Consider the following 18,846-nt stretch of genomic DNA (forward strand, 5'->3'; position numbering starts at 1 on the left):
AAGTGAAAGAAATCAGGCACACGAGCTTCAGTATCACATGGTTTCCTTTATGTGAGAAACCCAAAGTACAAATAAAGAGCAAAATAAAATATAGATAATAGGAAATGGGGAGACTAATCTTTCTCAGATGGGAAGGGGATCAGGAGCTAGAGGAGGGGGAGGAAGAGTATTTAAAAAGAAATGAAGCTGCATTCTGTGAGTGCACAAACTCCACGGAAGGAGTGTGATCATTGGGCACCGCAAACGTGGACTCAGAAAAAGCTTTTTAAATACTAAAAATACAAATTCTACCTATTAAAAAAGAGAACTTGGATGATTCTCGAGGTTAATCAGTGGCAGCCTCTTTGTAGCCATGAGGACGAGGAACCACTTGTTCTCATGGATCACTCCTCCCTCCCTTGCTTTGGGCCAGCTGTGAGCTTGCAACCGGAAGCCAGGTGCAGCTCAACCCTGCTCCCCACAGTAAATAAAGACGAGGGGTCTTTTCTTCCTAGTGAAAGCCACGTGTGAAAGCCACCCTGGGTGGTGACCCTGGTTTACAAAGATTTGTGTGCATTTGAAAAAGAATGGGAAGTGGGATTCCTGGAACGGGAAGAGAGGGCGATTCCCTGGCCTTTCCTGGATTTTCAAAGGGGTCTGGAAGCTCCTAGGGCTCATTTGCAATTGCTCTTTTCCAGGCGAAAGTGGGCAGGGGAGCATTTGAAGCTGCCTCAAGGAGACCTGACGTTTATGGCGAGAAGGAATAACACAGCGGGTGTGTGTGTGAGTCTCTCTCTCTCTTTTCTCTCTCTCTCTCTCTCCTCAACAGCTCATCCACCCCTCCTGCCTCCCACAAGCTAAGGAAGCTGAGCTGAGATGGATTCCGTGGCCCATGGAGCCATCTAGCGGCCGACACGGACACCAGCCTGCCACCCTTCCCTGGTGGTCTGTGCATCGCCATGGCAACAAGAGTTTCCCACAAGGCTCTGGGCCTCCAGACAGCTATGCGCAGAGCACAGAAGCAGACCCTGCCTCGCTCCCCGGGGGACCCTGCGCAGTCCTGACCCCTGCTCCACCCTCCCTGCTCAGAAAGGGAATTAGCAGCCCAGATTTCCTGAGGTCAGATCAGCCCGACCCAAGCCCAAAGGGGCACAGGCGAGGGACAAATGTCATCCTAAAACCCAGGCCCTTCTCTGGTTCCTATCAGAGAGGCTCCAGTGTGCCCCGTGTTGATCAAGGTTTTCCCCATGCTGCTCTGTGTAGGCTGGCTTTGAACTTGGAACCTTTCTGCCTCAGCCTCCAAAGTAACCCCTCCTGGGATTAAAGTGTGCGCCACCAGGCCTGGCCTTATTGATTTTCGTTCTGTTCAGGTGGAACTATATTGGCTTCTATCCAGGTCACTAATACACTTGTCCTCTGAGGTTTCCATGAACTCATTGTTCTGCCAGAGGTGACAGGATCTCTTCTATCATGTCCGCTTTAATTGCTCTGTTTGGACTGAATTGTTTAACTCTTCTGCTATGCTCCTATTAATGTATACTCCACCATAGATGGAAGGGTGAATGGATGGATAGAATGAGATACTGAGATAAATACATGCTAAGTGATGGATAAATGCATAGACAAATTTCAATAATACCACCTTTAGCTGCACCGTCCTGGCTGCCTTGATGTCCCTTCCCGGTCATCCTGACCTTGGGGAGGAGCCAGGAGTCGCACTGTGCCAGCTGCGGTGACTCGGGTGGAGGAGGACACAGCATCGTGTGTTTGCGAGCTGCCTTTCCGCTGGACGGCGCCCGGCAGAGCAGTCACCATGTTTGTGATCACACCTGGTGAAGACCTCAGGAAAGAGGACCCCAGAGCTGCTGCGGGAAGTGGCCAGGACGGTGGGAGGAGGGTGTGCACAGCCGGGGAGGATTTTGAAAGGGGTTCATGGCCATGTATCTGTTACTGTACTGCATTTTTCTTAAATATTCACCATATATTCTGATTGCACTGCACATGCCTACACTAGGAGATAAGATGGTCCCAGAGTCATTTTCTAAAGAATACACAAGAGGAATAAGGGAGGGACCATCATCACCATATTGGGAAACCCCAAAAAGAGATAGGAAAGGAATTGCTAAAAATATGTGTAATCACTCCTTCTCCAAAGCATCTGATTTTCCTTTACCCACACAAGTCCTCTGCCCTCACCAGATGGCAAGGACCTGAGTCCTCTTGGTCACTTTGCCACCACCGAAATACTTCCACCGCTGACACCCACAGCTTAAAAGGACAGAGGTTTACTAGTCTCATGGTCTCAGAGAGTTCAGTCCACGGTCAGCTGCTCCAATGGTCTCAGGGGGTTCAGTCCATGGTCGGCTGCTCCAAGGCAGGAGCATCATGGTGGACAGGAGTGGAGGAGGAAAGATGCTCACATCATGGTGACCAGGAAGCAGAGAGAGAAGGGAGGAGCTGGGACAAGAACTCTCCCTTCCAGGTCACACCCCAGTGAGCTCCTCCAGCCAGGCCCCACCTCCTACAGCTCATTCACCAGGAGCTCATCCATGATGATCCACTGATGAGCACAGCACCCCCTGAGCCGTCACCTCCCAAACCTCAACCAAAGAAGAAGCCACGGGTTGAGGGCCATCAGCCACTATCCTCAGAAATACTCCCTCACCCCACCCCGAAAGACCAGGAGATACGGGAGACTTTTCTCTTTATTACAGCTGCTGTGTTTCCATGGTAGCTCAGACCCGGGAAGTTACTTCCGGGCCAGCATGGCATCGTAAAAGCCCCCCGTTTTCTTCAGCTGGAAACCCCCGAAGCCGGCGGAAGACAGGCGCGCACAGCACTGGCTCGTGCTCCGCTCCCGGCCCTCCGTCTGCAGCAGCATGTTCAGGGAGAAGAGCAGGGTGCTGAGCGGCCCCTGCCTGTCCTCGTCCGGGACCCTTTCGATCGCCAGGACGCCGCCACCTGGGGGAAGAGGAGGTGAGCATGACACACGCCGCGTCCCCGTCCCGTGGACCCGGGGCTTCTGACCGCCCAGCCCCGGTGGAGCCCTGCCCACCTGGCCTGCACGTGCGGTGGACCCTCGCCAGCAGCGCTGAGCACTTGGGGTCCGCCCAGTCCTGCGGGACCCTGGCCAGGATGTACAGATCGGCTTCGGGAAGAGGGTCCCGGAAGAAGTCTCCTGGAGCGGAACACAGGGGTCCCCAGACCCTGCTCAGCCTGGTGCATGGGACTGAGCCTGCTTCCCGCGTTAGAGGTCACCTTGCAAAGCCCTTCCATCCCTGGTCCTGCTGCCAGCAGCCGGCGGGCCCTGCAGTGAGAGCAGGGCTCAGAAGGCCTGCGGGGTCCGAACCCTGCAGCTCGTGATAAAATCACTGGGCTGGGCCGGCCCCGAGCACAGGGACCCCACAAGGTCCCCACCGGAAGCCAGGCCAGGCCTGTGTGAGCCAGCGCCCGCCCAGCCCGTACATGGCCTCCTGGTCATGTTTCCCTGACTGCAAACACCCCTGCGACCCTAGGCCCGGTGCTCCCCAAATACTGAGCACCGGCCTTCGAAACACTCCACCCACCGGGCTGAGAGGACAGGACAGACCCACACGTATAGGGTTGCACACGGTCTTCAGGTAAGTCAGGGATTTTGATCGCTGGCGGCTTTTTCTGTCCTCGCTTGTGATTTTTAAAAGCACTGCATAAGAATGTAGATGTGGTGGTGGGCACGTGCCGTCCAGCACTCTGGGAGGCAGGAGGATTCCAAGTTGAAGCCCCGCCTGGGCAACTTAGTGACTTAGCCAGACCCTGTCTCAAAATGAAAAATAAAGAGAGGCCGGGGCTGTAACTTCCTGTGAAGGCTCTGGGTTGCATCCCCGGGAATGAAAAAAAAACGCCATTTATTTTGGGAACCTGGATTTCAGGGCCCTTACAAATTGTGCCTGGAGGGCCAGGGATTTAGCTCAGTGGTGCCACTGTTGGCCTCGAAAGCGCAAGGTCCTGAGTTCGATCCCCAGTACCAAAAAATAAATAAATAAGTATATATATATATATATATATATATACAATTTTTTTTTGTATTTTTTTATAGTGCATGGAGCAAGATCAAAGTTGATTTCTTCATCTTAAATATGAGGATGGGGAAACCTGTTTCTGAGGGTTGGTGAAATTAAATGAACTAAGAAATTTCTATTTCTATACAGCTGGGGAAAAACAATATTTTTCTTCATGGGTTCAAAACCACTAAATGGGGCCCATATCACACCCAGTGTCCTCCTCCCACAAGAGAAGAAAAAAGAAGCACAGAACTTCAGTCTCTTCTCTCAGAGGAGGGACAGAGCACAACGGCCAGCAGGGTGTCCCTCCAGCAGGGTGTGTTCCTCCAGCAGGGTATTCCTCCAGCAGGGCGTGTTCCTCCAGCAGGGTGTCCCTCCAGCAGGATGTGTTCCTCCAGCAGGGTGTGTTCCTCCAGCAGGGTGTCCCTCCAGCAGGGTGTGTTCCTCCAGCAGGGTGTTCCTCCAGCAGGGCGTGTTCCTCCAGCAGGATGTGTTCCTCCAGCAGGGTATTCCTCTACCAGGGCGTGTTCCTCCAGCAGGCTGTTCCTCCATCAGGGTGTTCCTCCAGCAGGGTGTGTTCCTCCAGTAGGGTGTGTTCCTCCAGCAGGACATGTTCCTCCAGCAGGGTATTCCTCCAGCAGGGTATTCCTCCAACAGGGTGTTCCTCCAGCAGGGTGTTCCTCCAGCAGGGCGTGTTCCTCCAGCAGGGTGTGTTCCTCCAGCAGGGTATTCCTCTACCAGGGCGTGTTCCTCCAGCAGGCTGTTCCTCCATCAGGGTGTTCCTCCAGCAGGGTGTGTTCCTCCAGTAGGGTGTGTTCCTCCAGCAGGACATGTTCCTCCAGCAGGGTATTCCTCCAGCAGGGTATTCCTCCAGCAGGGTGTTCCTCCAGCAGGGTGTTCCTCCAGCAGGGTGTTCCTCCAGCAGGGCGTGTTCCTCCAGCAGGGTATTCCTCCAGCAGGGTATTCCTCTACCAGGGCGTGTTCCTCCAGCAGGCTGTTCCTCCATCAGGGTATTCCCCCAGCAGGATGTGTTCCTCCAGCAGGGTGTTCCTCCAGCAAGGTGTTCCTCCAGCAGGGTATTCCTCTACCAGGGCGTGTTCCTCCAGCAGGCTGTTCCTCCATCAGGGTATTCCCCCAGCAGGATGTGTTCCTCCAGCAGGGTGTTCCTCCAGCAGGGTGTTCCTCCAGCAGGGTATTCCTCCAGCAGGGTGTGTTCCTCCAGCAGGGTGTTCCTCCAGCAGGGTGTTCCTCCAGCAGGGTGTTCCTCCAGCAGGGTGTGTTCCTCCAGCAGGGTGTTCCTCACCGGAGCTGAGATTCTTTTTCACTGTCTGGGTCAGCGTTTACCCCCACTTTGCCTTCCACACACCTTCTGTCATTCACAAACACCATGGGGTCAGTCCTGTATGCAGGTCCCAGGGCCACCACAACAAAACTGGGGGACTTGAAACAGCGGGAATGCGGGAATACCTTCCCTCCAAGCTCCAGAGCCCAGGAGACTGAGACCAAGGCATCCTGAGCCATGCTCCTTCCATCCGGGCTCCAGGGGAGACCCTCCTGCCTCTGCCTCCTCCAGGGGCTCTCAGCGGCCCTGGGCTGCGACCCCATCACTCCCTTCTCTGCCTCTGCTGTCACCTAACTTTTCCCCATCTGTCTGTGTCTGAATTTCCCTTTTCTAATAAGGATGTCATTCATCAAATTCTGAACACACACCTCCTGAGGTGGTCTTGTCTTAGCTAACTGTGCCTTGTAAACAAGGTTGCAGTCAACACCGGCAGGGCTTTGGAAGGGGCGAAGTCGCTTTTCCACCTAAGGCCACACTTCAGAAGTCACTGATTGCAAGTCATCAGTCAGTCCGTCTACACCATTTTGCGTGCATCATAAATCTCGCAGGTTGAGAGGAACCTAGAGCGCTGAGGGAACCACGCTGAACCTGCCTGGGTCGCCATGCACACACCGCAGAGCCCAGGACTCTATTTCCCATGGAAACAAATCCCCCACGCTGCCTTACCTTCCTGAAACCCTATCTGCCCCTCCGCGGGCACTGGGAAGTGCTTCTTTACCGTCCGAACCACGTCTGGGGTGTCAAACACGATGACCTTCGCGTCAGGATACAGGGAGGTGCATTCCCCGGCCAGAGCCCCGGAGCCACCTGGAATTGGACAGATTGGGCAGGGTGAGCTGCCCCTCGCTCTGTGTGTGGGGTCTGGGCTGCAGCCAACGAACATGGGAAAGCCTGCCTGCCTGCCGTGGACCTTGGCAACCAAGAACCGATCGGACACAGAGTCCCACATTCCTACCCTTCAGGAAAGCAGTGAAGGACACATTCTTCGGATGGCTTGGGGACCCGGCACAGCCCATATATAACTTACCAAGGATGCTCATCAAAAGGGCAGACGTCCCTCTCAAACGCCTCAGCATCAGAGGCAGAGGGTCCTACTGTGAGGGGAACCCAGAAACTTTGCCTGTTCCTGCTTGACTTGCATGCTCCACCCAGGCAACACGACAAGCACAGTATTGATTTAGCCCATTCTTTGCTACAATCACGAGATGCCCAAGGCTCAGTACTTATAAAGAGAAGGTGTGCATTTAGCTCACTAGTCTGGATACACAAAGGCAACCTCTGGAGATGTTTCCTTACATGCAGAGTCTATTCCTCTTCTAGGTGTCTTCACTAAAGAGTTAAAAGACATCATATTACTGCTGTCCATGCACACCATGTTTATAGCAGCATGACTCATAATAGCTAAATCTATTGGAAAGCAGCCTCTATGTCCATTAGCAGATGAATGTATAAAATAAATGTGGTGTTACACACAGTGGAGTACTACTCTGTCATGAAGAAGGATAAACTCGAGTCATGTGTAGGAAAATGGATGCACCTCGAGAGCATAACTTTAAGTGAAAAAAACAGACGCATGAGCTTCAATATCACATGGTTTCTCTTACATGAGAAACATATATGTATAAATAAAGAGCAAAATAAAAGATAATAGGAAGTAGGAAGATAGTTCTTTCTCAAACAGGAAGGGGACTGAGAGAAGAAGGGACGGGAAGGGGGTGAAGGAAAGAATCAAGATGTGTTCTTTCCATGAACCAACTGCCCACAAGAAATGTAAACAATATGTACAGCAAAGATGGACTCTGCTCCTTCTCACCATGTTGGTGCTGCCTCGAAGCCAGCTGACCATGGACTGACCCCTCTATAACCTGTGAGCCAAAATAAACCTCTCCTTCTGCACATTGTTGGTGTCAGCTTTGTGTCTCAGCAATAAGAAAGTGACCGAGATGGGAAGATCCGCTTCCAGTTGGGAGTTCACAGAAAGCAAACATCCCCACAAGAAAATGAGAGGGTGGGTTATCTTCAATTACGTGTTGACTTCTTTGCATTGGGTTTTTTGGGAACAGGTTTAGGGTCTTGTAAGCGGCAGCCCTATGAGAGTTGGAGGTCCTAAAGGATTGAACTTACCTGTAGATGGCTGTGAAAAGGTCATGAGAGGGAATGCCGAATGCCTTCTCGTACTGATTCTTCCCTTCTCTGAGAAAAAGAGGAAAAGTTCTTCCTCAAGAATTTAGGCATGTAATTCCAGGTGTGGTGGTGCATGCCTGTAATCTATATATCTATCATCCATCTCTTCATCCATCCTGTCTCTCTCTCTCTCTCTCTCTCTCTCTCTCTCTCTCTCTCTCTCTCCCTCCTCCCTCCCTCTCTCAGTGGTTTCTGACTAGGTGAAAATTTTGTCACCCTTCCCTGTCCCAGGGGACACTTGACAATTTTTGGAGACATTTTCCTTGTCCCTTCTACTGTGGGGCTGCTCCCGACCCCTGGAGGTGGAGCCCAGAGACGCTGTTCCACGCCCGACCATGCACAGCACAGCCCCACGGAGAATCTCCGGCCCCAGACGCCCACAGCACCAAGCGACCTGATGTAGACAAAACCATTGCGACCAGAGCCTGAGTCTTGGCATCCCTGCTCTGAATCACCGCCCTTCCCTCCACACGTGAGACATCAGTATGGACTTTTCCCCGGTGATGGAGCACTACTGAAAGAGGCACTGATCTGGTCTCCAATCCCCGCCACGAGGGGTTCAGCTCTACAAGAAAGCGGGTCATTTCGGTCCTTGGTCCCCCTGATCCAGCCCCAATGGGGGCCCTGAGGCTCGGAGCCCACCTCACGGCCTCGGCCAGGTGTCCCCAGCAGCGGTAGGTGGTCCTAGACAGGTACAGCAGCATGTGGCACTGGGATTTGGGGCCGAAGCTGGTGAGGTAGGTGCAGGGCAGCTCTGTGTTTCCATAGAAAGCTGTAGAGAAAGAGAGAGCAGGTAGCGGGAGATCTTAGCCACTAACGTGCCCTAAATGTGATTCTCAACAGAATTCCAGGGAGCTGGAGCTCCCGGAGAAGGAGGCAGGGTGACCAGATGGTGGTCGGCACCATGCTGGGCACAGTGGCCCCAAATCCCGCTAGAAGTACTGTGTGGGTAGATGCAAATGAACAAAAAAGGAGTCCTGTGTTGTAGTCTGTGGACCTTTCAAAAAAACAACTTATGTCAAAATGGACCAATGGGTGACACCACGACTCTTAGGAAGGAAACAAAGATGGTGGTTCTGCGGGTCCACATGGGATTGAATATCTGGGGTTTGGGGGAGCCCAGAGACAGTGCTGTGCATCCTGCAGGGCACACCGCAGAGGACCAAGGAGAGCCACTCGGCCCAGATGGCCCAGAGCTGAGGACATGGAAGCCCGTCTCACCATGAGAGGGTCCATCTATCTACCCATCTACCTGTCCATCCATCCAATCGTTTCTGTGCTTCTATGTATGAGACCATCTATCCATCTACCATACCTATCTATTCAATTCTGTTCTGTTCCATTCTGTTCTATTCTATTCTACACCTATTGCTAATGTATCTGCTGCAATATATAATCCACTAATCATCTTTCTATCTGCTATTTATCCCCCATCACATATACATCTATTCTCTATATACTTTTCAATCATCTACTTGCCCATATTTAATTATCACGCATATATCTATGTATCTACCCAACATCTTTCCATCATTGGTCCATCCATCATCTATTCATCCATTATCTATCATGTATCTGTTGATCAAGTACTTGTCAGTATACCTATCCATCCATTAATCATCTTTTCATCTCATCCCAATCTGTCCATCTATTATCTACATTTCTATTTTCTATCTACTTACCTATCATCTATCTGTGCCTATTTCTATCATCCATCCACCCACCCATCCACCCATCCATCCATCCATCCACCCATCCATCCATCCACCCACCCATCCACCCATCCATCCATCCATCCACCCATCCATCCACCCACCCACCCACCCACCCATCCATCCATCTCGACCATCCACCCACCCACCCACCCACCCATCCATCCATCTCGACCATCCACCCACCCATCCACCCATCCATTTATCTATTCATCTCTCCACTTATATACCCCTCTACCTATCCATCATCCACTTATCTTTCTATCCATCTATCTATCATCTGTATATCTACCATGTGCTTTGTGGCCAGGGTAAAATTCAGTCACTCCCCCTGTCCCCATGGGGCACACATCAAAGTCCAGAACATTTTTCCATCACTACTGGGCTTGAGAAGGTGGTGTCACTGGGGAACAGTACTCCTGCTTGTGACTTGGGCCCCCTGTTCCTCTTGGAATGGGCCAGATGGCTTCTTCTCTGGGTGAAGAAGGTAACTTTCATGTCCACCTCAGGACCAACATCTCCACTGTGTCTGAACACTGTGTTGTCACCCGCTGAATGGGTGAGGGGCACCTTCATGGCCCCCATGGCAAAGACCAGAATGCTGAGCTGGGACAGGCTCTCCTTCACTTTATCCTTTTGCCCACCACACCCTGCTGTGCTGAGTCTCCTCTGACCTTCGGGTGTTGGGGATGGGGTGGTGTTAAGAGGTGCAGCCCTTCCAAGGTCTCAGGAATCTTCAGGCTCCCCCTTGTGAATGGGCTGAGGATGGACGTTCTAAAGGGCTGGATGTGAGGAATCTGTCTCCTCTGCTCTTCTACTTCCTGGCAAGTGAGGCCCGAGTGTTCCTCCCATGCCAAGGACGAAGCAATCCCGGCTCCGTTTTGGAAGCAGAGAGCAGCCCTCACTGACCCAGGACTGGCCGTGGCTGGGCTCAAACATCTCAGCCTCCAGGACTGTGAGTAATGAGAGACTGTGGTCAAATCCTCCCTCCTGTCCATGGTGTTGTGTTATGGTAGCCCAAGGAGATAAATACAAGAAGAGATCAGCCCTGTGATCCACATCATGGATTGAAGATCTGCATCCCCAACTAAATTCCTATGTTGAGTCTTCATGCCGAAGGAAAATATGTTCACTGGGCCTCATCATTTCAGAGAGTTCTGTCCATGGTTGTCTGGTTCCAAGGCAAAAGCATTATGGCAGGAGACATATGAAATGAATATCAAAACAACTCTGAGAGTCCATCTTATCCCTGTCAGAATGGCTATCACCAAGAACCCTAAAAACAACAAGTTCTGGGGAGGATGTGAGGGGAAAGGACCCTTCTAGGATGTCGGTGGGAATGTAAACTAGTTCAACCACTATGGAGATCAGCGTGGAGATTCCTCAAAAAATAAAACCAGATAGTCTCTTCAACCCAATGACACCTCTTCTGAACATGTTCCTAAAAGAGTTAAAGATGTCATATTATACAGACACATGCACACCCATGTTTATAGCAGTGTAGTTAATAGGTAAGCCTTGGAAACAGGCTGGATACCTGCTGATGGATGAAGGGGCAGAGAGAAGGTGGGATAAACACAGAATGGAGTACTATTCAGCCATAAAGATGAATAAAATCATGTCCTTTTCAGGAAAATGGACAGATCTTGAGACCGTAATGTGAGGTGAGATGAGGCAGACACAAAAGGCTAAATATCATATGATTTCTCTTATAAAAGAAGCCCAGGGTATAAATAAAGAAAAATATAAAGGCAAAAGGATAGAAAACAGGGAGGCAGAGTTTTTGGAAATGGGAGAAGGGACCAAGGAGAGGTGGAGGGTAAAGAGGACAGGAAAGGAAATTGAAAATAATTAAGACATGATTTATATATATACCAATTTCCCAATATGAATGAAAATACTATGAGCTGCAAACACACATGAAGGAGGAGGAGGAGATGGAGGAGGAGACAGAGGAGGAGATGGAGGAGATGGAGGAGGAGGAGAAGGAGGAGGAGATGGAGGAGGAGATGGAGGAGGAGGAGGAGATGGAGGAGGAGATGGAGGAGGAGGAGACGGAGGAGGAGGAGATGGAGGAGAAGGAGGAGGAGGAGAAGGAGGAGGAGAAGGAGGAGGAGATGGAGGAGGAGATGGAGGAGGAGGAGATGGAGGAGGAGGAGATGGAGGAGAAGGAGGAGGAGGAGAAGGAGGAGGAGATGGAGGAGGAGATGGAGGAGGAGGAGGAGATGGAGGAGGAGATGGAGGAGGAGGAGACGGAGGAGGAGGAGATGGAGGAGAAGGAGGAGGAGGAGAAGGAGGAGGAGATGGAGGAGGAGATGGAGGAGGAGGAGATGGAGGAGGAGGAGATGGAGGAGGAGGAGATGGAGGAGATGGAGGAGGAGGAGATGGAGGAGGAGGAGATGGAGGAGGAGATGGAGGAGGAGGAGGAGATGGAGGAGGAGATGGAGGAGGAGGAGACGGAGGAGGAGGAGATGGAGGAGAAGGAGGAGGAGGAGAAGGAGGAGGAGATGGAGGAGGAGATGGAGGAGGAGGAGATGGAGGAGGAGGAGATGGAGGAGGAGGAGATGGAGGAGATGGAGGAGGAGGAGATGGAGGAGGAGATGGAGGAGGAGGAGATGGAGGAGGAGATGGAGGAGGAGATGGAGGAGAAGGAGATGGAGGAGAAGGAGATGGAGGAGGAGATGGAGGAGGAGGAGGAGGAGGAGATGGAAGTGATCTCCTTGAGATGCCTCCTTACCTTCTGCTGTCCTCATTTCCACTGTCAGCAGCTTCAAGGACACACAGGCATCCAGCAGTAGCTCTGTCCCGTGGGAACTGGTGCCCAGGCGCGTGGTAACTGCACCCAAGTCCAGGGGCCCCGGGGCCTCCGCGAGGACGTGGAAGACACCCAGCTCACAGGCAGCCAAGAGGGCCTGGGGGAGGGAGAGGGCGGCTCTGAGCCCCCGGGAACCACACCCAGTGGGAAGCCACCGAGAAATGCCGGGCTTAGTTGGTTTATTTAACTTTGTGTTTAAAAAGTACTCTTATTATGCCCTGAGAAAGTGTAATTATAAATGAGATGTGATCAAAAATGCAGACAATGTTTAGATTTAAAATGTTTTACAGCCAAAGCCACATGCCCACGAATCTCCCAGAATCCCCCCCCCCGGCCGTGCACACCCTCCTCCCGCCGTCCTGGCCGCTGTCCGCAGCAGCTCTGGAGTCCTCTTTCCTGGGGGTCTTTAGCTGCGCCATCCCGGCTGCCTCAATGTCCTGAGTGGACTCAAAACGGTGACCTTTCCGGGTCATCCTGACCTTGGGGAGGAGCTGGGAGTCGCCCGGTGCCAGCTGCGGTGACTCGGGTGGAGGAGGACACAGCGCCGTGTGTTTCCGAGCTGCCTTTCCGCTGGACGGCGCCCGGCAGAGCAGTCACCGTGTTGGTGACCACACCCGGCGAAGCCCTCGGGAAAGAGGACCCCAGAGCTGCACCCTCAGGCTCCGGACACCACAGATGTCTTCCTGTCTCCCAGCTTCTGCGGCTGAGCTGGGCTCGCCAGCTCCCTTGCCAAGGCTGGGCCGCCCCCCCGCCCCCACCCCGCCTGTCCGGGCCGTGCGGGAAGATTGACTCCGTCGGGCGCATTTGCTTCACTTCCTCGAGATGCTGCTCGCTGTCCTGCTGGTGGCCGCGCCTGTCTGTCCCCTGACGCTCAGCACTGGGGATGGAACCTGGGGCCTGGCACGCGCTCTGCCCCTGAGCGACGCCCCAGCCCTTGCTCAGTTCCCGGTCAGGGTCTTGCTGCGTTGCCTGGGCCAGCCTCAAACTTGTGATCCTCCTGCGTCAGCCTCCCAAGGACGTGCGACGCGAAGCATGCAGTGCTGCACCTGGTTTTATTGACATTCCATCCAGGGACGCTCCGCTGCATTTTACGCTATTCAGGGTACATCCACTCTCTTTTTTCAATTTTCATTAACTTTATCGACACATGTGAGGTGTGCAATACGCTGACACTCTTCACTGGCATCTGTACCTTTACATGGTGCATCTTGGTTCTTATTTTTCCCTTTCCCCTGCCCTCCCTTCACCCCTCCGCCCTTCCCTATTTACAAAGACTTTGTGTCCATTTTTCCTTTTCTCATATTTTTTCCTTTCCCCTCTTTCCCTTCCCCTTCCCCTCCCGCTTCCTCTTCCCTTTTGTCCTGTTAAGTCTGCATTAACTAATTCTCCTGTTGCGAGTGAAGGAAGTGATCTTCTATCAAGTTTGCACTAGCTAGTTGTTTTCTTTCTGTTGCTTTTTTTTGAGACAGGGTCTTCTATGTACCCAAGGCTGGCCTGGACTTCACCGTGTAGCCCAGGGTGACCTTGGACTTATGGAGATCTCCCTGCCTCAGCCTCCCAAAGAATGCCAGGACAGCAGGTGTGTGTCATGATGCCCAGTGATGAATTCTTCTGTCCAGAGCGAACTGTTTCATACTACTGAGCTGCTGTTAGCTCTCATCCTATTCGTGTGCTGGATTTTATTGTGTTAAAGTTGCTGTGGCTCTTGTTCCAGTAAGTTGCAACACCTAACTGCTCTGTGGGGCTGAGTCGGCCTGGCCCTGAGAAGTCCGCATCGAATCCTGTTCCAGTCACCTCTGGGCAGGGGCGCCATGCACTGTCCCATGCCCTGGCGTCATCTTATCTCCCGGATCCACAACCCACTGAGACAGTTTTGGGCTGGGTTCGCTCCAGAGAACGAATCCCCTACCTCAGACGGGGAGGGATGAAGTAAATCTCGCCGTGACCCAGCCAGGACCCCTGAGCTCCGACAGAGCTCTGCTCACTTCTCAGGGTACCGGGGCCACTGGGGTCCCCGAGTTTGGACACAGAGGAGACCCCACCGTGAGCACCCTGCGTCCTGGCAAAGGGGGAACGGAGCCCCACGGGGAACGGAGACCACTGCAGGCCACCTGGCCAAGACCCTCGGCCACACTGATATCCTCGGTCCACATACCCGGCATGGAGCAGCTGGGAAAACTAAAACCGCACCCGTCATCCCAGGCGTTGAAGCACGGGGCTCTGACGCTGCACCCCCAGCCCTACTGATTTTTTACTTTGATATGGGCTCTTGCTAAGTTGCCCAGGCTGACCTAGAACCTGCGATCCTCCTGCCTCAGCCTCCCGAGTGCTGGGATGACAGGCACACACCACCACTCTTCTATTTTGTCATTAAAAGTACAATTCACATCAAACTCACCGTTCATCCTTTAGAGGGAATCTAATCACGGACCCATCATCACTGCTGTGTAACCCTGGCTTCTGTGTATCTCGAGGACACTGTCCTCACCCCAAAGCAGACCCAAACCCGTGAGTCAGTCCCAGGGGCCTCCCTGCCTGGGGAAGACTAACCCGCTCTGTCCCCGTGGCCGTCTGCACTGGGTGTCCACGCAGTCAGGCGGATTCGTGGAACATAAACACGGAACCCAAAGCCCTCGGCCACACGAAGCTCGGGGGACTGGTACCTACTTCCCCGCTCGAGGGCGTGCAGGACGAGCCTCCAGCCGGGAGCTCCAGGGCGCACCTGTACACCCAGACACTCAGGAGGCTGAGGCAGGAGGATCGCTTGAGCCCAGGAGGAAAAGCAGTGAGATCCCAGCTCCTCCCTCCAAATTAAAAGCCCCCAAATCTTGCCTGTGTTTGCAATGCACCAGCTAATTACTTAGCATGTTAACAAACACACACACAGATTCCTCTATCACAAAATATTTTCCTTTTTTTTTTTTTTTCCTTTTGCCTGTGCTGGGGATTGAACTCAGGCCCTTCACACTGAGCTGCATCCCCAGGAGCTTTGCTTTCTTCTTTTCATTCTGAGACAGGCTCTCCCTAAGTTGCTCAGTTTGGCAGGCTGGGCTGGGCCTCCCTCAGCCTCCCAGAGCACCGGGATTCCAAGCGCGCACCACACCTATATCTTGACAGGTCTCGGTTCAGTGCACGTCTGGTCCCACCCCACCCATACACAACAAAACCCATGATGCTGAGGCCTGTGGTATTCAGTGGCCGAGGACTTCATATGTCGATTCACACTGCACGGTCTGGGGCACCGTGGTAAGAAAGCACATCCCTTCTAGGCCCAGGACAGACGTCAATGTTCTCTCAGATTTTCAGTCCGTGGTTGGTCGAATCCACGGATGTAGGGGCCCCAGGTTCAAACGCTTCGCCGTGTCTCAGCATGAGGCTTACAGATGTGATTTGGGTTTGGGTTTTTTCGAGACAGGGTCTCGCTCTGTAGTCCAGGCTGGCCTTGAACTCACTACGGAGCCCAGGCTGGCCTCGAACTTGGAGCGATCCTCCTGCCTCAGCCTCCCGGGTGCTGGGTTAGTTTAATTTTTTAGACTTTAAAGACACTAACCATGCAAGCTTGCTTTTCTCCCTGCCCCCCTGGTTGTATTTATCCCGTTGCCCCTCCACATCCCTGCAGGTGTGTCCGCAATTGATGTCCTGTTACCCCGGAAACAGTGGCTCTTTCTTCAGGGCATGGAATGCAATGCAGGGCCTCGCTGCACACAACTGCACATCCTGCCTCCGAAAGAGTCAGCTGGGGCTGCGGACATAGCTCAGTGTTACTGCTCCTGCCTCACAAGCACAAGGTCCTGAGTTCGATCCCTGGCACCGAGAAAACAAAACCAGAAGGCTCAGCTTCCTACAGCATGCCTAGGTCCGCAGGAGCCCACAGGGACCCGGCCCGAGGCCTGCAGCTGCGTCCGGCCCCAGCGAGACCTCCACCTGCCCTGCAGCCCACCGCAGCCCTACCTGTGAGACCATGAAGCTGTGCACACACTGGGTCAGCAGGCGGCAGGTGCTGGGCTCCGGGGAGCACATGTCCGCCCAGCGCGGCTGCCCGGGCGCGGCCTGGACGGAGGAGCCCAGACAATTCCCCTCGGCTTATGAGGCGGACCCCCGAGCCCGGGGACTGGCTGTCCCCAGCTTCTGTCACTGTGCTGCCCACCCCACGTGCTGAGCTGCGGGCCTGGCACCCCGCTGTCCCACAGGACGGCTCCGAGCTTAATCACAGCACAGCTGATCCTGGTTCTGGACTCCCTGGGATCGGGGGCAAAGGGATGAACTTGTATCGGCGACCCCCAGAACAAATGAACATGAACTGGGAGGACTTCAGACGTCAGGGGGCCACCTTCTCCCGTCCTGGACCCCAGGGGGATGAGACCCACGCGTCCCGAGCCAGGCTCCCTCCACTGTCTCCCGGGGAAACCCTCCTGCCTCTGCCTCCTCCTGGGCTCCAGACGGCCCTGGGCTGCTTTGGGTGCCTTGGCCTGGTGGCTCTGGCAGGGCTGAACATCATGGCAATGATGTGGCGTGGAGGCAGCCAGCAGGCAAAAGGAGGAAGCGGCCAGCGTCCCTCTTCCCCCTCCCGTGGCCTTCCTACTCTGTTCTGCCCCAGCTGGGCTCCAAGCGGCTCCATTTTGATAAGGGTTGGCACGAGCGACCCTATTTCATTAGGCCTGGCCAAAGTGGCTCCATTTGGTTAGCACACTTTTTTTTTCTTTGGTACCGGGATCGAACTTGGGACCTTGTGCTTTCGAGGAAGGTAGAGGAACCACTGAGCTAAATCCCCGTCCCAGGTGACTCCATTTTGCTAGGCCAGGCATCAGCGATGTCATTTAGTTAGGCTTGGTGTAGGTGACCCCACTTCCTTGGGGCCTGGCAAGAATGACACCATTCCATGGGACACTGCGGGATCGCTGCCGTTTTGTTAGAGCTCGGCAGGAACGATGCCATTTTGGGAGGCTTAGCATGACCACCTCCATTTTACTAGCGTTTGACATATAGTGAGTCCATTTGCTGGGGTTTGGTGGGACTGTTAGGGCTTGGATATAAAACGTCCCCAAAAGGCTCAAGTGTTCAGAGCTGGGGCTTTTGGGGAGGCTATGGATCGTGGGGACTCTGTACTCCTATGTGGATCAATCTATTGATGCATTTAGAGCTGAATGTGCTGTTATAGGTGGGATCTGAGGAAAAAGGTGGGCTGGGTGTCTTGTCCTCAGCTCCTCCCTTTTTTCCCTCTCCTTCCTGGTAGCCACCAGGTGAGCACCTTTCCTCCCCCACACCCATCCACCACACTCCTGCCTTGGAGCAGCCGACCATGGACTGAACCCTCTGATACCATTGGAGCAGCTGACCATGGACTGAGCCCTCTGAGACCACTGGAGTAGCCGACCATGGACTGAACCCTCTGAGACCATTGGAGCAGCTGACCATGGACTGAGCCCTCTGAGACCACTGGAGCAGCCGACCATGGACTGAACCCTCTGAGACCACTGGAGCAGCTGACCATGGACTGAGCCCTCTGAGACCATTGGAGCAGCTGACCATGGACTGAACCCTCTGAGATCACTGGAGCAGCTGACCATGGACTGAACCCTCTGAGACCACTGGAGCAGCTGACCATGGACTGAACCCTCTGAGACCACTGGAGCAGCTGACCATGGACTGAGCCCTCTGAGACCATTGGAGCAGCTGACCATGGACTGAGCCCTCTGAGACCACTGGAGCAGCCGACCATGGACTGAGCCCTCTGAGACCACTGGAGCAGCCGACCATGGACTGAGCCCTCTGAGACCACTGGAGCAGCCGACCATGGACTGAGCCCTCTGAGACCACTGGAGCAGCCGACCATGGACTGAACCCTCTGAGACCATGAGCAGCTCTCCTCCTTCGCCTCATGAGTGTCTGATATTTTGTGTCGGCCATGGGAAAGTGACTGATATGGTGACCTCATTTTATGAGGGGTTGACATGAGTCCATTTTGTTAGGGTTTGACATCGAGGGACTCCATTTTCTTAAGAGTTGGGCATGAGTAATCCAATTTTCTCAGGATTTGGCACCTTCTTAGGTCTGGCGTGAGTGGCTGCATTTTGATTCTGACAGCTTTCACAGCCTGAAGGTCGGGAGGATCGATGAAGGATTTCATCTGGGGGCATCTTACAGGAGAATGGGAGGTCTCATCTGCTTAATTACACCCAGAGCCGCCTCGCTGGGGTGCGAATGCCAGCTGCTGCGGGGATGCTGGGGGAATCCTCAGCTAAGGCGATTGCCCGGCATGAGATCAGGGCTGAAAGAGCAGGACGACACTCGGAGAGATTGCAGTGAAGGCTGTGAAACCAGAGGCCCAGGTACACCGTGCGCTTTCCCAGGCAGAGCCGGCAATAAGCAGGGTTCAAACTCGCGGGATCAGACACTCCGCTCGGGGCGGGTGAGACTCACGCGCCGCCCTGGTGCTTGGAGCTGTGCCGCGGAGTGACATCCACCACTGAGTGGTTCTCGGTTCCTGCTGAGGGACAGTGGCTCAAGGTCCGGGCTCCTGGCCAGCCCAGTCCTGCCTGAGACGGGGTTGTGGGTCCCCCATCTGGGTACCCCTGCGACTAGAGCCCTGCCCTCTGCACCTCTAGCCAAACACAATTCCCCTCAAGGTGGGAGACTCAGGCGAGCCTCACTGTCCTGGAAGGGGCTTCCTGCTCTGCTCTCTAGCTGTGGGTCCCCCCAAGAGCCTGGGGTCCCTGGGGTGTGACCCGGAAGACTGAGGACTGACCCTGCTCCAACCGGAAGCCAAAGTAAACA

General features: G+C 53.8%; 1 protein-coding gene across 1 annotated transcript; it reads right to left on the reverse strand.

The window, feature by feature from the left end:
* Nucleotides 1-2,687: 2,687 nt before the first annotated feature.
* On the reverse strand, nucleotides 2,688-12,491 carry Asmt (acetylserotonin O-methyltransferase). The gene is made up of 7 exons (XM_087209897.1): nucleotides 12,417-12,491; nucleotides 11,995-12,259; nucleotides 8,188-8,317; nucleotides 7,486-7,554; nucleotides 6,028-6,317; nucleotides 3,035-3,157; nucleotides 2,688-2,940 (listed from the first exon to the last, which is right to left on the reverse strand). Exons 1-7 carry the CDS (start codon nucleotides 12,489-12,491, stop codon nucleotides 2,729-2,731), a joined length of 1,164 nt encoding a protein of 387 aa, XP_087066023.1. The 3' UTR covers nucleotides 2,688-2,728.
* Nucleotides 12,492-18,846: the final 6,355 nt, after the last annotated feature.

This window comes from Heterocephalus glaber, unplaced genomic scaffold (assembly GCF_053883595.1).
Source record: "Heterocephalus glaber isolate CG9 unplaced genomic scaffold, H.glaber_assembly_v1.0 deba00001072, whole genome shotgun sequence".
Taxonomy (NCBI): domain Eukaryota; kingdom Metazoa; phylum Chordata; class Mammalia; order Rodentia; family Bathyergidae; genus Heterocephalus; species Heterocephalus glaber.

What these genes read in the sequence shown, in the direction of transcription:
- Asmt (XM_087209897.1), bottom strand. Translation starts at nt 12,491, where the DNA reads ATGGCGCAGCTAAAGACCCCCAGGAAAGAGGACTCCAGAGCTGCTGCG. An exon ending in CACCTGGCCGAGGCCGTGAG is followed by an intron (nt 7,555 to 8,187) that starts GTGGGCTCCGAG and finishes TCTTTTTCTCAG; the next exon opens with AGAAGGGAAGAATCAGTACG. An exon ending in CTTTTCACAGCCATCTACAG is followed by an intron (nt 6,318 to 7,485) that starts GTAAGTTCAATC and finishes GCTTTCCTGAAG; the next exon opens with GGTAGGAATGTGGGACTCTG.